Here is a 23,925-nt window from a genome sequence, read left to right as displayed (position 1 = left end):
GTAAAGTACACGCGCATCACGCACTCTGGTAGGGTACAAAGTGTGGAAGGGGGTCACCAAAACACTCTCACATCTCTAACTACTGCATTATTAAAATCAGTGTGGTTTCCCTCATCCTTAGCCGACATTTCTTCTTTTAGAAGATGTAGAGGGAAGATAATGTTTCAACCTTGTCATGCATGCTTGTCAGAAAGGGGGCTCAATAACGCCCCAAAGCTTGGCTAAATTTTAGCGTGGTTAAAAACTGGCAAGGCTATTTTCTAAGGGTCACCTTGACCTCTCACCTCAAGATATCTGAATGAAAATGGGTTCTATGTATACCCAAGAGTCTCCCCTTTACAGACATGCCTTTTTTATGCTAACCCCATACAGTTTTTTGTGTTATTTCCACCTATTCTATGTGAATATGTCTGCATACTAGGGTCCCTAAATAGCATTGTAATATCATAAATCGGCTATGACTGAAGAGCTGAGACTCTTGTGGATTCAGTGAGCCCACTTGTATTCATGTGTGATGATGTCAGTGGCCATAGTTGCCATTTAATTATAGTGAGGCCATTTTTTGAAACTTGACATCACTGTATAAAATGACCTATAATGACCTCTAGGATAATCACAGCCTCATGAAACTTCACAACCACAAGCTAGAGACCTGCAGCGTTCAGAGGATGGATGGGTTTCCTAGGTATACTGACAAGAAAGAGGTCTCTGAGCAATCCCCCGAACAGAAGTGCTCACCATCCATTTGCAAAAATGCAATTCTTACAGAAACCTCCAACTCTCAAAAATGTTTGATACCAAGTCAGAACATCAATATTTCTGTGGGATTCCTCTAGATCTTGGTGTCTTAATATGTTATTTTAGAGGAATCATTTTTAGCAGTTCTTGAGTGGTCAAACCAAATCTGTGTAATAATGCTAGCAACCCTAAAATTGCTGTGCATGGAAATGGCTGCCATATACTTCCATCATTATATTCTAAGCCCTAATAAAGTATTAAAATTTGAATAGGTGCTAACCAAACCACAGTTGATATTACAGATATACGCCTAGGGCACATAAATGGCCTGCAGCAGCAACTTAATGAGCTATAACATGAACTCTGGTGTTCATCACAGGCAGTACAGATAGTGAAGACCACCACTCTGCCTTCCCCATGTGACAGGCTTAGTGGATACAAAGCAACCCCCAGGCTTTTTGGCCCTCTCCAAACCTGAGTGTTGGATGAGAGCGAGTGTGACTGGTAGCAGAAGGTCAGGATGGATGCTGTGTTGACATGGTAACGCGTGAATGACGAGGTGGGATAGGGGCTAAATTGGTTCTTTGTTGGTGGCGCAGCTGTCACCTAAAGGGAGGTTCCCCCTGTGGGGCCCAGCAGGGCTTCCCTTAATGAGGAGCAGAGTGATAGAGACACAGATGACGCTGCTGCTGCTGCTGCTCCTGATGCTGCTGCCTGAGTGTGAGCATGAATGCAATGAGCACCTCCTGTATGTGTGTGTTTAAGCGCTGTCTGTGGCTGCATTAATACTGAGTGCAGTGTTAAGGCTACTACAAAGAACTTTCATATTTTTTTTTATTTTGGAGGGCTCTTGGGATAAAAGCGGTAATGTTTTCATCTTAATAACCACAAAATCAAAAATTATATAAACCCCCCCCCCACCCCTCTTCTTTTAACCAGCTACACGTTATAACTTTGACTGGGAAAATGTAAACACTGCCTCATTTCTTCTGATTTTGACCCAGTGGCAGGCATTAAAAATAACTTATAGAATGTAAAAGAATATAAAAACAGCCAGTCTTCTCACAATCTGATCGTCCGTTTTCGTCAACACTGACAAATCCAAGATGATAATTAAATAAAAAACAAATATGATGACAAAAGTACAATGAAATCTGTTCACACTTTTGTCCACAAATGAAGATGAAGATCATAAATCTTATATAATAAATTAAAAAAGATTGATAATGATAAATTCCACTCTCTGCAAACTGAAACAAATATGTGACATAAAGAAGAATGCACAGTTGAAGCGATGTCAGATGGATGACTTATGCATTAGATTTTCACACTCTTTATTGGTTTTCTTTCCATCTCACCCCACCACCTTTCCCAGACTTTTCCCAATAGCACAAAAACAAAACACTAACAGTAACATGTATCTAACAAAAGATGAATATGTGGCATAAACACACACAACAATACAAAAAATACACAAGCAAAAACAAAAAAATAATGAATAAATTAAATATATGTGAAAATTATTAGGTATTACTACCAATGCCAGTCTTGTCTCAAAGATGATTATAGTGTTTTATTAGAGATTTATTTAAGTGATTTATCTTCTCTCATACCATACATGATGTCAAACGTGTAGTTAGTCGACTACATCTACTGTAAATTTAGTGGACTAAAATCTCACAATGTTTACATGACTGAAACTAAAACGATTCAGATGACTAAAATGCTGAAATTAAATGTCATTTTAGTCAAAAGGCTGACTATAACTAAATCAAAAATTGCTGTCAGAATTAACACCGATGTGCTGAAATCTCCAGCTGCCTTTGTGAGGCTGCAACACGCTGAAACACAATCTAAACAACCTTCGTAGCATTTGCTGAGTGGCACAGAATAACTCCCGTCCCCAGTGGATTGCTGGGAGTAGTGGGATTATTGGATCCTGCCAGACACGCCCCGGGCATGTGTGTGTGTGTAAATGTGTACATGTGTGTGTGTGTGTGTGTATATGTGTACGTGTGTGTGTGTGTGTGAGCAAGTGTGTTCTCTGAACCTGACCCCCCCCCCTGCACTACCAGCTGCCATGTACACACACACACACACACACACACACACACACAGATATAAAATGTGATACAGTAACTATACCAGTGAGGTCTTTCTCTTCCAGTTTGCATGTTCGTGTATTTAAGATGAACCTCCCATGGTGCATTGTGCTGTTGATTATTGACATTAGATCGTCTTTAGAGGGACGAGAAATGAAAGAAAGCGTGTAGAGCATATATGAAGGGGGAGGGCTGAATAAGGTCTGTGTTTGTACAGGCTTGTTTCTAGAGGCCTGTAGAGGGATTAAAGGATCAGCCCTGATAATTTCTCTAGCTCTCTCTCACTTGCCCTCCCCCTCTCTCTTTCTCTTGCATCTGCATTGTTTTCTTCTCTGCAGCAGTTTCTGCTCAGTGCAAACATGTAACCACATTCATTTAGAGAGTTTGGATTATTTGAAGTGGGATTGTATGAGGTACTTGTCAATAGTCAGGGTATTACCTACAGTAGATGGCAGGGTCAGCAACAAAAGATTTTAGGCAACGTGTGTTTAAATACCTTTTCTAAATTAAATATTGTGAACTTCAGAAAACATCTTTGTTTGGTCCTGTTCCCTGAAAAAAATTATTACACTGCAATTGTTTTAATGTGTTTTTTCAATGAAAATGAGAAAAAATGTGCAAAAATTATAATTCTCTTTTAATATTGCAAATCATATTGCAACTGCAATATCAGTCAAAACAATGGCAATAAGATATTTCTTCAGGACCGTTCAGCCCTAATTTTAAGTTTAAGTTTCCTTATTCAACAATACAACAACAAACAACAAAAGAATGTCAAATGAGGCACTATGACTACCATTTCTAGACTGTTGATTAATTACTGATGAATACATTTTTAATTGGTTAAATTCTTAACAGTGATTATGCTATTGATGATTAATAATTAAGATCTCTAGAAGTCACAAAATATCACCAGCAACCTAACAGATCGAGGCAGCGGTAGACTCCCCTGTTCTGCAAGGTTAAATTACTGATTTCGCCCATGGAGTTTGGTTGGTTTGGAGACGGTGGCATCTGGCTTATATAACGGCAGTTTTCTGTCGGAAAAGGCTGTAAAGCGGTGAAAGTATTGCAAGTACGGTGCACACTTAAACAGATATTGATTATTTTTTTAGGTGGATTTTTTCAAGTGGTTGAAATACATTTTGTTCCACAGCAGTTCAATGCTTAGCTTCCATGTTGGTTCTCCCCTCTGCTTCTCCAAACGGGGGTGCTGACCACCATCTACTGCAGGTAATACACTGACTACTGATAAGTGTCTCCATGCAGCCTAACTTAAAGTAATCCAAACTACCCGTTTAATATCAGAGGGACGGTCAGCGTGTCCTTCTGCCCAGTCACGGTCACTTTCGGAAAGTCCCGTTGATAAATGACTGTAAATGAAACCCTGGGCTCTTCTTGATGAGGTGCAGACATTATTCATGGGATTCTATGCCCATAGAGATCTTCCATTAGAGATTAATGGGAAAGAGCGAGAGGTCTGTTTCCTGTTCGTGGTGTCAGATATACATGGATGCATAGACTCAGTCCTGATTCAGCCTGTAAGAAGAATTGGCAGACAGAGTACAAGTTGGTGAAACGTTGAAAGGCATCAGATTTTCTGTCAGATTTTGCTCTGTAGTCAATATTTAGGCAAGATAATTGTGCACTTTTAGCCAGAGGTGGGAAGTAATGATGTACAAATACTTTGTTAGTGTACTTAGATCAAGTTTTCATGTATCTTTACTTTACTTGAGTGTATATTTTACTGGCAACTTTTACGCATTACATTTTCAAAACAGGCTTGTTACTTTAGCTTAAATGCATGAGGGAAATTATTGATTGTTATTATTATTTTGCATGAGTGTGTCCTGCCCTTCCCAACCCTCAGGACCAATTTAAACCTGAATGAAAGCGATAGTAACACAGAAAAGATTATTCCTTGGTGTATTCAGTACATATCATGCATGACAGTCATAATGAGACAAAACTGATGTAAAAGACAGCCTGTAGAAATGTTTTTACACAAGTATTTGTGCTTCTACTGGCCACCTCTGCTTTAAGTTGGGTTTACAGGGGTTTCTGTGCATGCAGGCTTGTGTCTTCATGTGCGTGCCTCTGCCCGGCCGACCACATCCACCCATGGCGGCCCACGTCAGAAGCCCAGCTCTGAGAATCGTCCATGGGGTGGAATTACAGCACGGGCCTCTACTCGAACAGCTCGATTGTCTCGGCTGTGGAAGGGACGGATTTATTGGATACCTGAGAGAGCATTCTCTCCTTCCCCTGCACTCTCAGCAACCTGCTTAGAGACAGGCCTGCATTATAGATGAGCTCCTGGCAGCCACTACACTCTCACAGCGCTCAGGTTACCCCCAGTAGATACACACAGATACAGTACATGCATTTGCACAAATGTGTAAGTGGCTCATGTGTGGGCAAACGGACTAGGACCATGTAACTGTGAGCATCTCCACTTTGAATCCTGAGGAGAACTTTTAAAGAGATAATTCAGGTTATATGATGTAGTTACATGAGTTATATGTGGTTATATTAAGTGCTTACAATGTCTTGCTGTGGATGGGGTCAGTAACAAAAGGTGTTTTAGCCACTTAAAGGGACGGTTCAGCCCCAAATCAAAAATATACAATTTTGTGTTGTATATTATTTTTGTGGAGGTGTCGGCCGCCTTTCTGTGTGTGTATGAGACCTTCTCTAACCACCTAGAATGTCCTGACAGAGGCCTTCGGTGGGTCTGTTCAGCCACATGCCATGTGCTCCCTTGGCTGTAGTCAAGGCCAGTTGACATCATGATAATGCACAGAGCTGCTGATACATCCAAATGCAGTCTAATATAGGTCCACTGTCATCTATGCTCTATGCTCAGACCTAAGGGAAGCAGACATAATTACATATGGACGATGTGACAAGAGTCCAGAGTCTCCCAGCAGTATATGGAGAGGTGAGATGACTGTTTCTCTTCAGTCTGATCCCAGGAACGACTTGGGATTGTTGGTGTTTTGCTGAAAGACACAGTGAACACCGGACTTTGTTCTTCCCCAGTGAGCTTCACTCGTCTCATCATTTACTGACTCAACAGGACTTTGAAGACAGAGTTTTTCCTGAGTTTCTTAAAATCATGACGTAATAAACAGACCTTGTTGCAAGTAGTTTCATGTAGAAACTACTTTCTTTCTTTAGTAGAAGCACCTTGAACTACTTTATTTCTGCAGTAGAATTTTATGGAACTACTTTCTTTCTGGAGTAGAATCTTATGGAACTATTTTCTTTCTACTAGACCAGCAACTTCAATGTTCTGTGAAGTAAAATGGCTGATTTTTGCCTATGGAACGCAATATTTGGCTTATATAATGCTTGCTCCCTGTCAGAAAAAGCTGTCTCACGGCAAAGTAAAGCAGTGAAAATATTTTATATATAGCATACACTTAAACTGATATTGATTTTTATTTTATTTGATCGTTATTTACCTTTATTTAAGTGGCTAAAATACTTTTTGTTGTCAACCTCATCCACAGCAGTTTATAGCTTAGGTTCTGTGATTGTACTCCTCTCTGCTTCTCCAAACTGGGGGCGTACAGACCGACATCTATTTAGGTAGTACACTGACAACCTTTCAACCTCTTTCTCTTTCTACTTCTTATTTTTTCTTTGATTTTCAAGTATCCAAACAAGCAAAATTCCCTATGATAAAAGTACAGCACACACATGTTGGGGTCTGGAAGATTTGTGCAACATTTCAGCAGCAAGCTTATCTCTATCAGAGTGATCAAAGCTTTATTGTACTTTGACCTGCGCTGAGAGGAAGAGCTGTACATTCATGCCAGCGTTCCCCCGCAGAGGGCAACATTAACTACGTGTGTTTTGACTGGACTTCATGGCTGCCCTCTTCCCTTCAGAACACTTCCACGTAACACAGAGCCAGCTCACCGCTCTGCCTCCTCCCTCCTGGACTTTGATCTTCTGTTCCTGACTGTACACACTGTACAGCCTCTCACTCACTATCTCCCTCTGTCTGTCTGTGTCCCTCACTCTCTATTTTCTGCTGCCCCCTCAAACTTGCTTGGATTTCTAAGGCCTTGTCCTCATGGGTTTAAAAGGGGGGAATAAAATCAAGTGTCATTTACTAAGCAATTGATTCACTTTGCTCTGTGCCAAGACTGGTAAACAAGCACAGTCAGGCTGGATAAATGGCCATCTGTTTGTCTGAAAACACAGTGTATGTTACAGTTGCAACAAATTACAGCCCCCGTGTGTAGGATTTGGACATTTCTGACTGTGGCAACTCCCAGTGGTGGTGTTGAAAAATATGCTGTGTCAGACAGCATTACACACCAATAAACCCCACACAGTCACCTCCAGAGCTGCAGCAATTAATCGCCAAATATGTTGATTATCAATTAATCTGTTTGAGTAATTTTTTAAGAAAAATCAACAAAACATTTGAAGATGTCAACCTGCGCTTTGGGAAACACTGATTGTCATTTTTCACAGTTTTCTGACATTTTATAGACTATTAATTGAGAAAATAATCGACTGATTAATCAATTACTTGTCACCTATTAAATTAATTGCAGACTACATTGATAATTGTTTAATTATATTGAGTATTTTTTAACTACAAATGACCAAATTCTCTGATTTCAGCTCTTGTCAGTATTTTCTGGTTTCTTTACTCCTCTACGCCAGTAAACTGAATATCTTTGGGTTGTGGGTCCAAAACAGTTATCGTTTTTCATCATTTGTATTTTCTGGTATTTTATAGACAAAACAAGGAATTGCTTAATCTAGAAAATGATCGATTGATTAATTGATAATGAAAGTAATTGTTAGTCTTTATTTTTCAGGTTTATAATTTGCTGGTTTCACCAAACAGACAGTTAACTTCTACAGAAAATGTCTGCATCACAATATATCAGTATTGTGATATAGAATAATTGCATATATTGTGATAGAGGATTTCACCTACTCATGGTGACAACATGTTGCTCTGTGTTTAGACCTTTGGAAAAGTTGTGTCTCCTCCTTGACCCAGGTTCAGGAGTGTCTTGTGTAACGCTAATAGCCAGATTAAGATGGTACAGAATCAGATTTTCTCCTGGTGATTCAGCGACTGAAGGAAAGCAGTAAGTTTGCTGTGCGGCTGCCTGGCGGCGGGCCTGTGGTGGCTATCGCTGACGCCGGCCCTGCTGGTTAAGCAGTGAGAATGGGCTGCTTGTGCCAGATGTTTCGCTCTCAGCAGTCCTAATACACAGCAAGACTTTTAATCCCTACTATACTGTTACTGCCTCACAGGGAACATGGTAAAGCCTCAGCTGTGTGTGTTCGTGTTATCTGTTTAGTCCAACTGTTTCCCAGAAATTTCCCAGAATTGCATTATGTGTATCTATTCTGCAATGTCTTCCATTCAGTAACTCTCTTATGCACTGATTTAAAGCCTATCAGTTATTTCTGTCCTCTTCCACCCTGCAGTGTTTATTTGCACTCCACAGTTAAAAATAATCATCATTAATGTAAGCTCCGTCAATCCCAGAACTATGAGAGGAAATGAAGGGATTGCTTTTCTCTTCATGGAAGTAATGTACTCCTTTAGGGGCCCTATGGCAGCAAATATAATCATATTTATGTTGTATCAGAGGTGTCTACAATCATCCAAATGGATTTAACTCCGCTTTTTATTTTAATCTGCATTTCGTCATAGAGCTGCAACAATTTGTCGATCAAAAGAAAATTATTTGCCAAATATTTTGATAACCAGTTAATCATTTCAGTCATTTTTCAAGCAGAAGTATCAAACATTTGCTGGTTCCACCTTCTTAAATGTGAGGATTTGCTGCTTTTCTTTGTTTATATGATAGTAAATGAAGAGTCTTTGAGTTTTGGTTGGACAAAAGAAGCAATTATTTACTTTTCTCTGTACAATGAACAAATAAGTATGGGAGTGTATGTGTGTATGGACAAGGCATATGTGTTTACATGTAGATGTGATTTTATGTTTGTATCTGTCTATGAAAACATGAATATGAATGAATACATATGGATAGGTATATTTGTATATATAGTACCAGTCAAAAGTTTGCAAAGACCTCTATTTTTATTTTTGTTCTACACTGTAGATTAATCCTGAAGACATCAAAAAAACATTTGAAGAGGACATGTGTCCAAACTTTTCAGTGGTGCTGTGTATGTACAGAAATATTTGCATGTATATGAATATTTACCTGTGTTTGTTCTTTTGCAGTCTTTGAAGCAACAAAGACATTTTGATTAAATAGAAAGCTTTTTACTTTAGATTATTTCTGGTTTGTTTGTTTTATTTTTTGCATTTTCCTTTTTCTCTCTTAAACTGATGGATTTTTTTTTATTGTTCTTCTTCTGTTTGAGGATGTACCCCTTTGTGTAACAACAAATCGATGATGATAATGATGATAATGAAATTAATGGTTATTTGGAGCCCTATTTCATTTTGCATGTATGTTATATTTGTAGCTAACCTGTCTTTCTCTTTTGTTCTGTCTCTCCATTCTGCAGGTGATTTTCAGCATTCAGACGAAACAGTGTGTTAGGACGCGCCCAACTCTTCATCACTGGGCAGCCCATGCACATGCACGACACCATGGGTAGCTCCCCCGAGGTGCTCTCGTGGACTTCCTGCCCCAGTCTGCTGGTGGGCAAGCTGAAGGAGGAGCTCAAACTCACCGTGGTTGGGGACGCCATGAAGAAATCAAACTCGCCCAACTCCCAACCTCAGCCTCCTCAGGCCCCTCCATCCACTTTACCTCCTCAGATTATCACTGACCTGGCTCCGCCCACTCACCTGCCCGTGCCCCTGCAGACGCTGCAGACCCCCGGCCAGGACGAGGACTCGATGTTGGGGGGTGTAAGTCCCCCGAACACGGCCTTGAGCGTGGACTCGACACGGAGCGAGGGCGGGCACTTTGACAACAGCGTGCTCCAGCTCCAGGAGCAGGACCAGGAGGAAGCCGTATCCCCGGCCTCCTGTGAGCACGGCGGGTGTGGCAGTGGGATGGAGGAGCAGATGGGAGAAGGGGACTGTCCCGTTGAACACAGTGGGGAGGGAAGACAGGGCCACCCCCATCACCCTGATGACATCAAGCTGCACTTCCACAGAGCCGGGCCGGGGTCAGGCGGCTTCTTGGAGGGTCTGTTTGGCTGCCTTCGACCCGTCTGGAACATCATAGGGAAGACGTACTCAACAGAATACAAGCTACAACAGCAAGGTTGGTTCAGTTTTTTTTTTCTTTCTGCATGGTATCAGTTTAGTCGTTTTTCCACTGCATCGTATGGCTCGACTCAACTTGATGTGAGAACACTGCAGACCCCATCCCCAAGTCTGTGTTTCCTGCGACGCACTCGCACAGGATGAGCAAAATCTGTATTTTACTCAAATTTATTTGACATTTATTTGACATTTTGTCAGAATTGGAGCTTCTGTTCTTCACCAGCCACATAAATAGAACAGTTCAAGGATCTTCAACAGGGAGTCAGAGACCTCTAGGGATGCCTCAGAGGTATTGCAACTTTTTGAAAGTTTTTTTTTTTTTTACTTTAAATATATATAAAAGTACACAATGACATTAATCCAACATATTATTAGCAAGGATAAAGCAGTGTATTTGTCACAAAAAACCCACAAGCTTTCACATAACACTGCCAAAAAGCTACCCATGAATCTTCATGCAATCATGTGAGCTAACCTATTTTTTAAGAAATCACTGCATCCCTGTCCATAACAGGCAACTAGTTAGCTGTTTGTTATTGAAACATATTGGCCAGTTAACTGTGTTATTATTCCAAGTGTACTGACACTGTAAGGAGCCACATTGGATTGTTTTGTAACTTCAAGAGCTAAAGACTCTGACATACTCCACCTCAGAAACCGCTGGACTAAGTGCAGAGCGTGAGGCTAACTCTGCTAACAATATCCATGCTACAACTGCTGCTGATATGGGAGTTATGGACTGAAAAACACTGAAGACCCCTGACATAGTTTAGAGTTGTTTTGCCCACTTTCTGCATGCGTTGCAAACATAAATACACATTTGTAGTTGACCATCTCTGCCATCATCACTCATTTTGAACATTAATATAGCTGATTTATAGCCCAGCTCTTGACTGCTGTCCAGCATATTGTAAGCAGTGATCAAATTTTGCACTTCAGTTATCTGACAACAGAGAACAGATTAAAAAAAAAGAAAGCTTCAGTTCATTTCTCTTCAAAAGAGCTTTATTGACAAGGCAAACAGACATTTACATTGCAAAAGGAAGTGTGAAAAAAAAACAAAAAATGTATATAAGCAGAAGAAATGTGGTTTTGTTCTTAGAAAATATATACAAATAAGTACAAAAAAGAAGACACTACATAGTGCACATGAAGTGCATTTAGTCTGCAACTATGTTAGTTGTTTGGACCCGCTGTGTTCTCCGGGTCAGCATCACGTGCTGGGCCTGAATGGGTACAGACAGAGCAAGATTGTGCAAAAATTTCTGGGAAGTGCAAAAAGTTGCTAAGACAGTGACCGTTGTTGTTTGGCATTATATGGTAGATACTTTGCAGTGAAATTTTTACTTTATAAACATGGCAGATTGGCACGAGATTAAGATCAGAGAGATGTTCGCAATTATTACAAATTACTAGAGGTCACGTGGTAATACTGGTCCCTGTAGGTTACAGTTTGTCAGTGAATAAAGGCTGCAGCCCCCTTAAGACCAAAGCAACCATGTCTGTTGTTTCCCAACTGCTGATGTTGCGTTGCTATGGCTGTAAGCTCCGCCTACGTTGAGGGAATACTATCTGCAGTGGAAAAATTCATTAGAAGTACCAAAAGTGAGGAAAGATGAGTCAAGCCCTACTATGTATTGGAAATACAGCTGTTAAAAAAACTAAATGCTTTGTGTTTAATCCAGGTGTCCTCTTTAAGGATTCTGAGAAACAAAGTTAAGATTCTCTTCCAGCTTCTCCTGATGTAGCCTGAAACCGTAATTGAACAGCCTCCCCGAGCTTCACCATATCATTGTTGTGGGCGAAGCTGTGTACAGCTGTCAGTTTGAATTGAGGTCATGGTAAAGGTAGACTCACCTTGCTGCAGGGCTGCCTGAACAGGCTGGACACACAGGCTGCAGGATACGAGTCGAGGTCAGACAGAACTGGGCTGGGCTTTGTGGTTGGTCAGCTAATGTCCAAATGTAGCAGCAGCATAGTCTCTCCACTCAGTGCTTTCCAAACCACGTAACGAGGATGGAACAGCATGACTCACTGTTTGAACCGTTTCTAAGACGTTTATAGCATCCGTGCGCAGGGCTTTAGGTTTATTTTTGCTCTGCATGGCTTTGACAAATATGATATTTGCTCAGTTTTGACCATGTTTTGTGTGTTTTTCGTGCTGTACCTCTGAGACACTACCTTCTGATGAGCATAGTTCTAGGGTAAAAACTACATGACACGTATTTTGAAATTGTTGTGACTGTGCTTTCAGGGAGATAGTTTCACTTTTAAAGGAATAGTTCAACGTTTTTATGTTTCATTTTCACATCCTGGAATTCTGTCATAGCAGTGACATTGCCAGGAAAACAACGGAGACTCCAGAAAGCGATTGACCCTTCATGGTCCTGCCCCTTTTAGCTCTGTGCTCCAGTGACTTGTTTACTCCCTGTTTCCACTCTTTGTGCTAAGCTAAGCTAACTAGCTGCTTGCTGTAGCTTCATATTTCCATGCAGACAAGAGGGTGGTGTCAACTTACTCATCAAATTCTCTGCAAGAATGTGAACAAGTGTATTCACCAAAATTTCTGTTTTTTAAAGATCAAATGTGACAGCACAAAAAAGTATAGATACAAACAACAAAAACAATGCTACAGATCAAAACTACACAATCATATGCACTTCAAAAAGTCCCAATATATAGCTTTTATTTTGACAAAATATAATTTACTTGTTTCCAGACATGTGGGAGGTTCCCTTTGAAGAGATTTCGGAGTTGCAGTGGCTCGGCAGCGGTGCACAAGGAGCCGTCTTCTTGGGCAAGTTCCGCTCTGAAGAGGTGGCCATCAAGAAGGTGCGCGAGCAGAAGGAGACGGACATTAAACACCTGCGAAAACTCAAACATCCAAATATCATCAGTTTCAAGTAAGCGCACAACCACTGGCCCTTGCATGTTTCCTCATGTTGTTTTCAGATGGTGTCCAGATGTGTGTGGTTAGCAGGTGTTGAGCTCATCATATTCAGGATCGAATCTATAAATGTGTTTCCTGTGTTTTGTCTCTCTTAGGGGCGTGTGCACCCAGGCACCTTGTTACTGCATCATCATGGAGTACTGTGCGCAGGGCCAGCTGTATGAGGTGTTGAGGGCAGGGAGGAAAGTGACCCCCAGGATGCTGGTGGACTGGTCCTCAGGCATCGCCAGCGGCATGAACTACCTACACCTGCACAAGATCATCCACAGAGATCTCAAGTCTCCTAAGTGAGTTTTCCTCTTCTCGTGGTATTGTAAGATGAGAAGATCATTTTTGTAGACTTGGAAACCTCTCGTCATTGTATGTTCTTCTTTATTTAACCTGAAAACATTGACCAGGAGCCTAATTTACAATTTTGCTGAGTTTAATTAAAATGCTTTAGTATATAAAACAGCAAAGTTGGTATTTCCTCCTGATCTACATGTTTTCTTGTTTTGTCGCTGATGTGCAGCAGCTGATCTGTAAATCTTAGTAAAACAGCTCAGCAGCTTTGTGAAAGACTTCTTGGCCTACAGCAGCAGCAGCAACAACAATTCATCCTTTCAGCTCTGAATAGTTTGACATTAACTCAAATGCCATTCTCAGAATTGATAAAAGCAAGTCGCCTTAATATGGACGTAAGTAAGACACAGTGTCCTGTCTTATCATGCTCATCCTGTCTCATCCTCTGCACACTGTAGCCCTGTTTCTCTAATCAATATCATCATGCTGCAGCAGTGCCAAACAGTGTATTAGTCAGCAGAACGATAGCAGGCTGAATGTGCTGGAAAGGTCAGCCTCATTCGGCTAATGGGGTGATTCAGATGCAGAAATGTGCTTCTCTAACAGCTGAGTCGTTTAGACTTGGATTGAAATGCTACAAAAGGAAGCCATACATCTTTGAAACCTGCAGAATGTCGCATTAAAAGCTTGACGTTGTCTGAATAGTTTAATATAGGTCATCTGACCTGGATAAATGTCAGTGTGACACTGCTCAGCATTGATATGAAAGTAAATATCTTTTAGAATACCTCTAGGATTACTGTACAGTTGTCTCAATCTAATAGTCTGACCTTGCTGCAAAGTTAATGTGTCTTCTGTTTGTGTGTGTTTTAGTGTTTTGGTCACTCACAACGACACTGTGAAAATCTCTGACTTTGGAACATCCAAAGAACTCAGTGACAAAAGTACAAAGATGTCATTTGCCGGCACGGTGGCCTGGATGGCACCAGAGGTGATAAGAAATGAGCCCGTGTCTGAGAAAGTAGACATCTGGTGAGTACTGAAATAATATATTAACTTAAGAAGTGGAGTAGTGCAGGTTATGCACAGTTCAAGTTTGAATTTGATGCACTATTACACATGTATGCCAGAGACCTGACCTGACTCTGTTTACTTGTGTGTTGCAGGTCATTTGGAGTTGTTTTATGGGAGCTTCTGACTGGAGAGATTCCCTACAAAGACGTGGACTCCTCAGCGATTATTTGGGGTGTTGGCAGCAACAGTCTCCACCTTCCTGTCCCCTCCACCTGTCCGGATGGCTTCAAAATCCTCATGAAACAAACATGGTGAGTGTGGATCACATATTATGTTTAGTAGCAGCATAAGTCTGTATCACTTTACAATAAGACCACCCTTATAAATGGTTTATGATTAGATTATTAATTAGGTAGGAAACATTTCATAGATCATTACAACACATTAGATAAAAAGGGCAACAGTGACCTGCTGCTTGCTAAATAGTGAGCCCACATTATCTGTGCTGTAAAGTCTCAGATCTCATTGCTTAACAGACTTTATAGCACCAGCATTTATACCACCATCAGCACTTCTTAATAGTCAAAAGGTTTCATTTGCCATATCAAACTAACATACCAAATTACCAGATTCATTCATACATTAGGGCTTTGACAGTATTATTTGCCTTGACATTTTCAGCACATTTTAGACTTTAAAATAAGGCTTCCATTTGCCAGTTACAAATAAATGTCAGTAGGTCATTAGTAAGATTAACTAATAATAAGTAGTAACTGGATCTTGGCAAATAGTGAGTCTGTATCGATCATATATACTGGTAGTCTTATTGTAAAGTGGGATCCATAAGTCTGCTAAGATACTGTGGTTAAAAAGGTCTTTGCTTATAATTAAAGGTAAATGCTAATGATGCACCTCACATGGTCGACCAAAAGTCTGATTTTTAAAATCATTTAACATATTTAATCATGTCCTCCCTTTGTTTTTTTTGTTTTTTTTGCTGATCCAGGCAAGGTAAGCCCAGGAACAGGCCTTCATTTCGTCAGATCCTCCTACACCTCGACATCGCCTCTGCTGATGTCTTAGGAGCTCCTCAGGAGACCTACTTCAAGTCTCAGGTTGGCACTTTAACTGCAATAACCTTCAATTTTTATGAGTCACTATACATGTCTTTTCTTAAAGCTACTAGTAGGAGGTTTTTACTGGTTATGAAACGGTCTGAATTTATTACTGATGCCTCTACCTACATGAGTTAACAAGACCATTCGTGAGAAGACTGGCTGTTTCTGTAGAGCTGTTCGTAATGCCTGCAACCAGGTCAGATTCTCCTTGAAATCAGATGAAACAAGCCTGCGTTTACCATTTGTCTGGCAAGGTTACAGTTACAAGCATGTTACTAGGTTAAAAGGATGTAGAACAAGATTTTTAATTTGAAGATTTTATTTTTGCCTTTATATTGGGCAGTTTATTACAATGAAAAAACTACTGCTTTTGTCCACAGGGGCCTCCAAAGTCAAAAAATATGCAAGCTCCCTGTAGTAGCTTTACAATAAATTTGATAAACACTTACAATGACTATGTTTACATGCACACTAATTTTCCACTATTATTCAGAGTATGAGAATACAGCATATTCTTTTTGTGATTGAGATATGTAAGATATGCTGATATTCAGGTTTAAGGAGCATTGTTTGGATACGTGCAGTGCATTCAGAATATGTGTCTCAGTTGGGGTTTTTACTGCAGTTTGCAAACTATGTCCTCTCGCCTGTTTACAGTCAGCTCTGTGAATTGTGAGCAAACAAACTATCCAACAGTTTGTAAGCCTGGGGTAGAGATGCTGCAGAAAAGAAAAGGTCACATTTCTGCTCGGAAGGAGACACAGACCTACTTTTAAACATTATGAAAGACTGCGATATCAACAGGTTTCTGGATATGCGCAAATGTCGCAATGCCAAATTTTTCAAGAAGGCAGTAGAACAAATGAAAGAGGGAGGCAGTGTTGGCACGGTTGAACAAATCTGCTAATGTTGGAAAACTTTGAAAAAGCTCTATTCTTACAAAAAGAAGCACCCATAATCGGATTATAGGTGTGGCTGCATCTAAATAGGAATATTTATGGAATATTCTTTTTAGTAGTCATGTAAACCGTTTAGTATAGAATATTGTCTTTTTTCAGAATAAGGGGAAAAACTGGAATATTTTGTTCATGTAAACAAAGTCACTGAGTGTAGAGCTCAAGCCAAATAGTGAAGAGTGTATTGTCAGCATTTTGTGTCCATCCATATTACAGTCAGAATGGAGGGAGGAGGTGAAGAAACATTTTGAGAAGATCAAAAGTGAAGGCACCTGCATCCACAGGCTGGATGAAGAGCTGATTCGACGCAGGCGGGATGAACTCAGGTGTGTACGAAAGGAAATGTGACCTCATTTAGTAAACATGTTGCCTGTGGACGGCACGGATTCTCCCTGCCTGCCGGCAACAAGTCAACACAAATGTGTTATTCCCTAAAAATTCATCAGAAAGATTTTGCATGATAGATGATCATGTATTTTAACAGCAATTTAGTTAGTTTTGCATGGGTTTATTATTTCATGTGAATGATAAAGATTGAGATTGAAGCCGAATTTGCTGGAAGTAAACATTTGTCTGCATCCTCTGTGCACTTTCAGGCATGCCTTGGACATCCGGGAGCACTATGAGAGGAAACTGGAGAGGGCCAACAACCTGTACATGGAGCTCAGTGCCATCATGCTGCAGCTTGAGGTCCGAGAGAAGGAACTGATGAAGTATGTAAATAAAGTATTTATCACAGTTTCTTCCATTATCAGGCCTTACACGGTTTCCTCCTTCTCGAAGGCATTTCCAGTAATGAAATATTTGAAATTACAATGGACTGGCAAGACAGCTGGTCAGAAAAACAGAAGAAGTAAAAAAAAGTCTCTGTTTTGGATCAGTTTGTGTTCACTAGAACAATAGAGCATTTTCTGAGTCACATCACACATCCGCCTAAGTTTCTTCAGCATTTATTTGTCTTTTGTTGGGAATGACTCAAATAAAAAAGTGTTTTTCCTCTCTTCATTTGTTGCCAATTCTTTGACCTATTTTTTTTTAACCCTTGAGGATTTCTGTCCTCTTCTAAATAATTGCTACCTATGTTGTCAAACATCTCTGTAAGATAACCTGAATAGATTTCACAGACGTGTAAATAGAAGTGTACAATTCACTCTAATTCTGTCTTATAAAATCATATCAGTCATATCAGAGTTTGGAGGGATAAAAGTCTGACTCTCTATAGAACTGAATGTGAATGCTGCTTACTGTCATATAATTCTGAATCAATTCGGCCATCCCTGCAGGAGAGAGCAGGCGGTGGAGAAGAAATATCCCGGCACTTACAAGCGCCACCTGGTCAGACCCATCGTCAGGTCCAACGCTGTGGAAAAGCTCATCAAGAAGAAAGGAAGCATGTCCCACAAACCTGGGATGCCCCCCACTAAACGGTAAGAAGCTCAGCAGATTTATCACGTAATGAGCTTTGTTCAAATCAGCCATATTGTTATGAAATAGTGGAGTAAACACAGGTGTTGCCAATTATACTAATTAAGGTCTTATTCCATTTAGAGTAGCAGAGCCTTTACAGTGAGCTAACATGCACAATAGCAGCACCCTGACCTTTGGGGGGGGAAACAACACACTTATTACTATCACTATTTACCTATTTTTACCATCATGGCTCCACTTCGATCCAAATCAGCTGTACTGATTTTTGAACACTAGGGTGTTACATATATCACCTTTTACAGTGATAATATGCAACATTTCTACATTAAAATATCCCAAAACACGAGACCTGTGTTTCATATTTTGTTGAGTTATTCAAATCAGAGAAATGTGTAATTTTTAATCTGTAAATTATTTTAGGTAAGAGTTCTGGGAAAACATGAGTTACAGTGAATATGTCAGAGACAGAAGAGGGATGTCAGCGCATGTGACTAAACATAACATGAATAGAACTTTAATATTACCTCGTCCATTAACATGATTTCTGCCTGAGTTGTCTTAGATAGATTCTCATCAGCTATGGCGGTTGTTAAACAATGAAGCAAACAACTCTCATCGTCCCACACATTACTTCAAATGTCATTAAAATATGTCTTGTTATTGTTTTAATGTGACAGAAACTTGTAGTGGCAGAACTTGTACATTGTGCATTTAATTAGTATCATTGTTAACACCTATTTTTACCCAAATATATCATTTTGAAGTGGTGGCTGTGAGAAAGGTCTGTTGTAAATGAGAAAAATGATAATTCCCTGTTTCAGCTGCTATACATCCACTAGCAGCTATTTTCATCTAGATGTGATTTACATTAATTTATCCATTAAATAAGTGACTCAGTGAAGTGAGAGGATTACTCTGTTAATGCTAAAAGTGTCATTAGAAGACATTAGTTTAAAGACATTAATGTTGCTAAATACATTTTCTTACAGGCCAGACTTACTTCGTTCTGATGGGATCCCCAGCGTGGACCCTTTCCCCTCCCCCTCGCCACTATCAGCCAGCCCGAAGGTCTCCACACCTCCTGGCAAAGCGCGGTACAGAAGCAAGCCTCGTCACCGCCGTGCTAACAGTAAAGGAAGCCACAGCGAGTTCCCCGGGCTGCTGAAGCCTGTCGCTGGGCCTCTAGAAGACACCCAGTCTCTTCAGGAGCAGCAGTTCCACCATCACCACCACCACCCACCCACCGAGGGTCCCTTCCTTCCCTTGAAGGGCCGCGAGGAGGCTGTCGTCAACTGTGCCAACAACCTGCGCTACTTCGGCCCCGCCGCTGCCCTCCGCAGCCCTCAGACGGACCACCTGCAGCGCCGCGTGTCTGGCTCCAGCCCTGACCTCATATCCACCGCCGTGGACGCAGACACACGACAGCGGACTTCATCCACCGGCTCCAACCCCGTCCCAGGTGCTGGTGCCGGTTCTTTGTGTCCCTGCTGTCAGGCTCACCCCTTCCCTGGCTGCCTACATTGTCAGGAGACCCCTCCTGCAACAAACCACCCGGAACTGCCCCACTACTCACTGCTCAACACCCAGGAAGGCACGCCATCTTCTTTAGGGGCTCCCAGCAAAGACCCAGCCTCAGACGGAGAGGCCACAAAGAAGGCGGAGCCACAGGAACAAGAGGCCTGCCAGCACAGTCACACCCTGCCCACTGCACTGCCTCGCACTCTCAGACCGCTCAGGAAGGTGAGCACCACTGGTAGCCCTACACCTGTCAGGCTGAAGTGTGTGTTTGTGTCTGAGAAATTGCAAATGACGATGGATTAACTGCTGCAACTACTTCTCTTTCAGGGTGGCGATGAGTCATCTGAAGAGGAAGAGGGGGAGGTTGATAGTGAAGTGGAGTTTCCAAGGAGACAGAGGTAAAATACACTTGGTCATCAAGTTTGTCACCTTGACTTTCACTGTGTTGTATCACTGTTTCATCATGTGGTGCAACAAAAGAAAACTAGAGACTGTTCATCATATCATAACCACAATAATCATAATAGCTTGTAATACTGACACCTCCCAAATTAGTTAAAGGAGAAATCTGTCATATATTTACTATAGTAAATCAAAATGGCCAAAAATTTGTGATTATATTTTTAAAAAAATCAAAAACTAAAAAGAACTAAACAAGTAACACATTCTGGAAACTAAACTGAATTAAAAACAAAACTTAAAAACGAAATTAAAACAAATATAAATACAAACCTATAGTAACTCTTGGAAAGGAAACTAGTGGATGAAACTTTGGTATTCTTCCTCTGCTCCCTCACAGACCTCATCGCTGCATGAGCAGCTTCCAGTCCTACTCCACCTTCAGCTCAGAGAACCTGTCGGTGTCTGACGGCGAGGAGGGAAACACCAGCGACCACTCCCACAGCGGTCCCCTGGAGAGGCTGAGTGCCAGTCAGGAGGAGCACCTGGACGAGCTGCTGTCGCACACACCAGACATCCCCATCGACATCTCCACCCAGTCAGATGGCCTCTCTGACAAGGAGTGCGCCGTCCGCAGGGTGAAGACCCAGATCTCGCTGGGAAAACTGTGCTCCGACGAACACAGCTATGAGGTCAGTGCTGTGGGTGTGGTCCCATCATGTATTTTTAGCCATGCTAGCGGTGTAACCCCCGTCTCAAATGCAAGCGAGTCAGAAGCGTTTTTCACTTGCGCTAATCAAACACCTGTGCAGCTTTCTGCTTTAGCTTTTTGCATTCTTGTGACCGCCACTCATGATTGTAAACACAACTTGAAGTATTTATTTACAGTAATGTAAATTTTTTTAATGAATTGAGGTGGATGCTCAATAAAAGGCACTGAATTATTTTATTGATCAGTTTTCAATTTCAGGAGGCTTTATTGGCATGACATTAACATGCGTTGCCACAGTTACAAAATTAGAGATTAAATTACAGTCTTCTTGAACTTCTTCCACTTTATTTATTCATGGACAAACTGTACATTTACTGCCACCAGACAACTTCATTGCTAAAATTTCCCTCTGCTCTGATCGCCGACACTCGTCTACTCTGAATGTAGCTTCTGCCTTTCTTTTCCTCTGCCACACTCACTACACAGACACACACACTGCCATGCTTCTGCCACAGTCTTAGGCGTTGTGTTGATGGAAAAATAGATTAGAAATGTTCACACATATCAAAGGAAAACTGCACACTGTAGAAAAAGTTTGGCTGTTCATTTGCTGCTGGACACTTGGAAATGCACAGACAAGAGGAAACTGATGTAGATAAACATGGCGTGTGGTGTGAACATGACATTTGTGGTCTAGACACAAGGTAACTCTAAGAATCGCAGTTTCAGTTGACCTGTTGGTCAGACTGTCCACTTTGGTCCCAACAAATGTAGCTCAACAACTACTGGAGGGATTGCAAATGGTTGGTTCAGACTTTCATGGTTCCTAGAAGACACATCCTCCTGACTTTGGTAATACCGTGCTTCTCTTCCAGTGCCACTATGAGGTTGACATCTGTCGTTTTGTCACAACTGTTGGATGGATTTCCATTCATTTTATCCCAGTATTAACTTGTGTGATCAGCTAGCATATTTGATACAGATAAACACAAATAATATGTCAATATACACATCATACAGAACAAAAATGCTCTACCACAAGTAAAAGAAAGATATTCATTGAAAATAGGAAGATAGATGGTTTATTATATGTTCTAATATACACATAGATACTGTATATATATATGTATTTTAAAATCCAATTAACAAATGACGCATGCACATATCAAATCTGCTCAATATGTATAACTTTATTTTCCATTACAGAAGTCCATGATCAAATTATAAAACCGTAATTGCCCTCATACTGGATGTGAGCTGATGTTTCTCTCATTTCTCTCTCAGAATCCGCTCCAGTTCGGGGACTCAGACTGTGATTCATCAGAAGCAGAGTGCTCCGATGCCACCATTAGAAACAACAAAGTCGGGGCTCCTTCTTCGTGGTGAAAGCCGACCCCGGGGTTCGGTTCTGTTTTTGCCTGGAGGCCATTGTGTCCCACTCTGCCCTGCAGAAAATACAGCAATAAGAGGACGACATTGTAAACAAAGCTCCCTATAGCAAAGCCCCATGCAATCTCTCCCAGAACCCCCTCCAGCTCCCTACCCTTCCCTTCATAAAAACCTGTCTCCCTCATCTCTAGCACAGCATCCAGGCAACCCATGGCAGGGATTCCCTTTTGAATGATAATGTACAGTAGATAGTGTAACATTCATAATTTATTTTTGTCTGAGTTTTGAAGGACAATTCAGGACCTCTGAAAAAAAAAACCTGACATTTTGAAACTGAGCATGGGCTAACTGTGTGTTGGGGGGAGTGTGGATGAAGATTCAAATGATGATGATGAGACGGAGGATGTGTTGGGCTGTATCAGAGGCTGACAGCTAGCAGTGTGGAGTTACATCACTGCTCTTATGACTGACACAAACTAAGATTTGATCTGGCTTCAGTCGCTCTCAGCATCTTACTGTTTTAGACCCCGAACAACAAGGAGGACTGCTTTATCATGAGTTTACAGTGCAGAGCCCCAGTTACCCCGCCTCCCCCTACTTCCATCCCGTCCCCACATGGCATGTGGGGAACAGGGAGCTCATGAAAACCGTGTGAACACCAGCATGAACAACCTGCCTCGCAAACCGGACTCCTCTCCCCTCCACCTCCCTTAGAAAACCACCACATGTGTCTAGTCACCAGGATCCTCACTGAACTGTCCTAGCATGCCTGTGCAGCTCGCAAAAAAATGCAAAAAGCTGCCAGTAGACTGCATGAAGTGGACAAGCTAGCAGAGCAACGGAGATGAAGACTCGGCTGACAGCAAAGGAAAAGATCAAACAACACAAAAAAAAAAGAAACTTCTTCCTCCTCTGTGACCCAGCTCGTCCTTCTCCAAGACACGCCAACATCATTGTCATCATCAATCAGATGTCATGACCGGAGTTGCTGAAGGAGTTATCAGTGTGTGTGTGTGTGAGCATGTTTGAACACGAAGCCCTTCCCTCTCCATTAGACATTACAGTTTCAAGTCTCATCTCAGGATTGTTCGACGACTGCGAGAAACTGGACTGGACCAATACTACTGTACGTAGGAGTCGTCTTTGAGTGGCACATACCACTCAACAAAAGTGTCAATGCAACAATTTGTTATCGTTCCCATTTTTCATGTTGAAGTAAAAGATCTAAAACTTTTTTCTGTGCACACAAAAGGTTTATTTCTCTCAAAGGTTGTTCTCAAATGTGTTTACATCTGTGCTAGTGAGCACTTCTCCTTTGCAAAGATAATCCATCCACTTGACATGTGTGACATAAAGAGGTGTTGATTAAACACCATGATTATTGCACAGGTGTGTGACGGACTGGTCACAATAAAAGGCCACTCTAAAATTTAGTCAGTTTTATCTTAAAAATGACATTTATTAGGCACTGTGCTGTGCCTATGTCACATATTGTAGGTACAGAAGCTTACTGCATTCACTTTCTGAATTAATGGGATTATTTTTCATCTAAAACAAATTTGGCTTGGCCTGATATTCTTACCCTAACCCTAGCCAATCACTCGTCATGCCTTAACCTAACCAACCCAAACAACGAAGGCAATGAGTACCGGCCAATCAGAAGCAGAGTAGGGTTGGTCATGACTTTGCCCTCATGTAGCTGTAGTTTAGTGCCTAATAAAAGTATCTTTAAAGATAAAATTGCACATTTTAGAGTCTTTTATTGTGACCAGTTCAAGGCACAGCACTACCACAGATTTTAACAAATTTGGGAACAAAACATGAGAGAAATAAACCTTTTGTGTGTACAGAAAAAATCTCAGATTTTTTACTTATTTTTTCATGAAAAATTAGTGCAAAATAAAAGTGTTGTGTTTATATTTTTGTTGAGTATATTATGGACCATGCAGGAATATTTTTTAAAAAAAGGTCTTGCAGATAGCCTTGATGTTCAACCCATTATTGCTGTAATGGACATTAATGTTATGTAGAGATGTAGAGCGTTTTAGTTGCAATCCAGGTGCAGTATCCCATTTCTTG

General features: G+C 41.1%; 1 protein-coding gene across 2 annotated transcripts in view; it reads left to right on the top strand.

Annotated features, from left to right (window-relative positions):
• map3k13 (mitogen-activated protein kinase kinase kinase 13) overlaps positions 1-23,368 on the top strand; it is a 53,224-nt gene extending 29,856 nt beyond the window's left edge. For both annotated transcript variants that reach the window (XM_084725291.1, XM_084725292.1), the window contains 13 exons: positions 9,369-10,078; positions 12,800-12,983; positions 13,126-13,317; positions 14,186-14,344; positions 14,479-14,637; positions 15,333-15,441; positions 16,617-16,726; positions 16,997-17,113; positions 17,684-17,827; positions 18,818-19,568; positions 19,674-19,744; positions 20,146-20,437; positions 21,742-23,368. In XM_084725291.1, the coding sequence (XP_084581417.1) occupies positions 9,436-10,078; positions 12,800-12,983; positions 13,126-13,317; positions 14,186-14,344; positions 14,479-14,637; positions 15,333-15,441; positions 16,617-16,726; positions 16,997-17,113; positions 17,684-17,827; positions 18,818-19,568; positions 19,674-19,744; positions 20,146-20,437; positions 21,742-21,843 (3,033 nt within the window). In that variant the 5' untranslated portion in view covers positions 9,369-9,435 and the 3' untranslated portion in view covers positions 21,844-23,368. The remainder of the gene's footprint in view (positions 1-9,368; positions 10,079-12,799; positions 12,984-13,125; positions 13,318-14,185; positions 14,345-14,478; positions 14,638-15,332; positions 15,442-16,616; positions 16,727-16,996; positions 17,114-17,683; positions 17,828-18,817; positions 19,569-19,673; positions 19,745-20,145; positions 20,438-21,741) is intronic.
• Positions 23,369-23,925: the final 557 nt, after the last annotated feature.

Source organism: Lutjanus erythropterus, chromosome 8 (assembly GCF_056507025.1).
Source record: "Lutjanus erythropterus isolate fLutEry1 chromosome 8, fLutEry1.hap2, whole genome shotgun sequence".
Lineage (NCBI taxonomy): Eukaryota > Metazoa > Chordata > Actinopteri > Lutjaniformes > Lutjanidae > Lutjanus > Lutjanus erythropterus.
The sequence above is the reverse complement of the archived record's forward strand: the minus strand, read 5'-3'. Positions and strand labels throughout refer to the sequence as shown.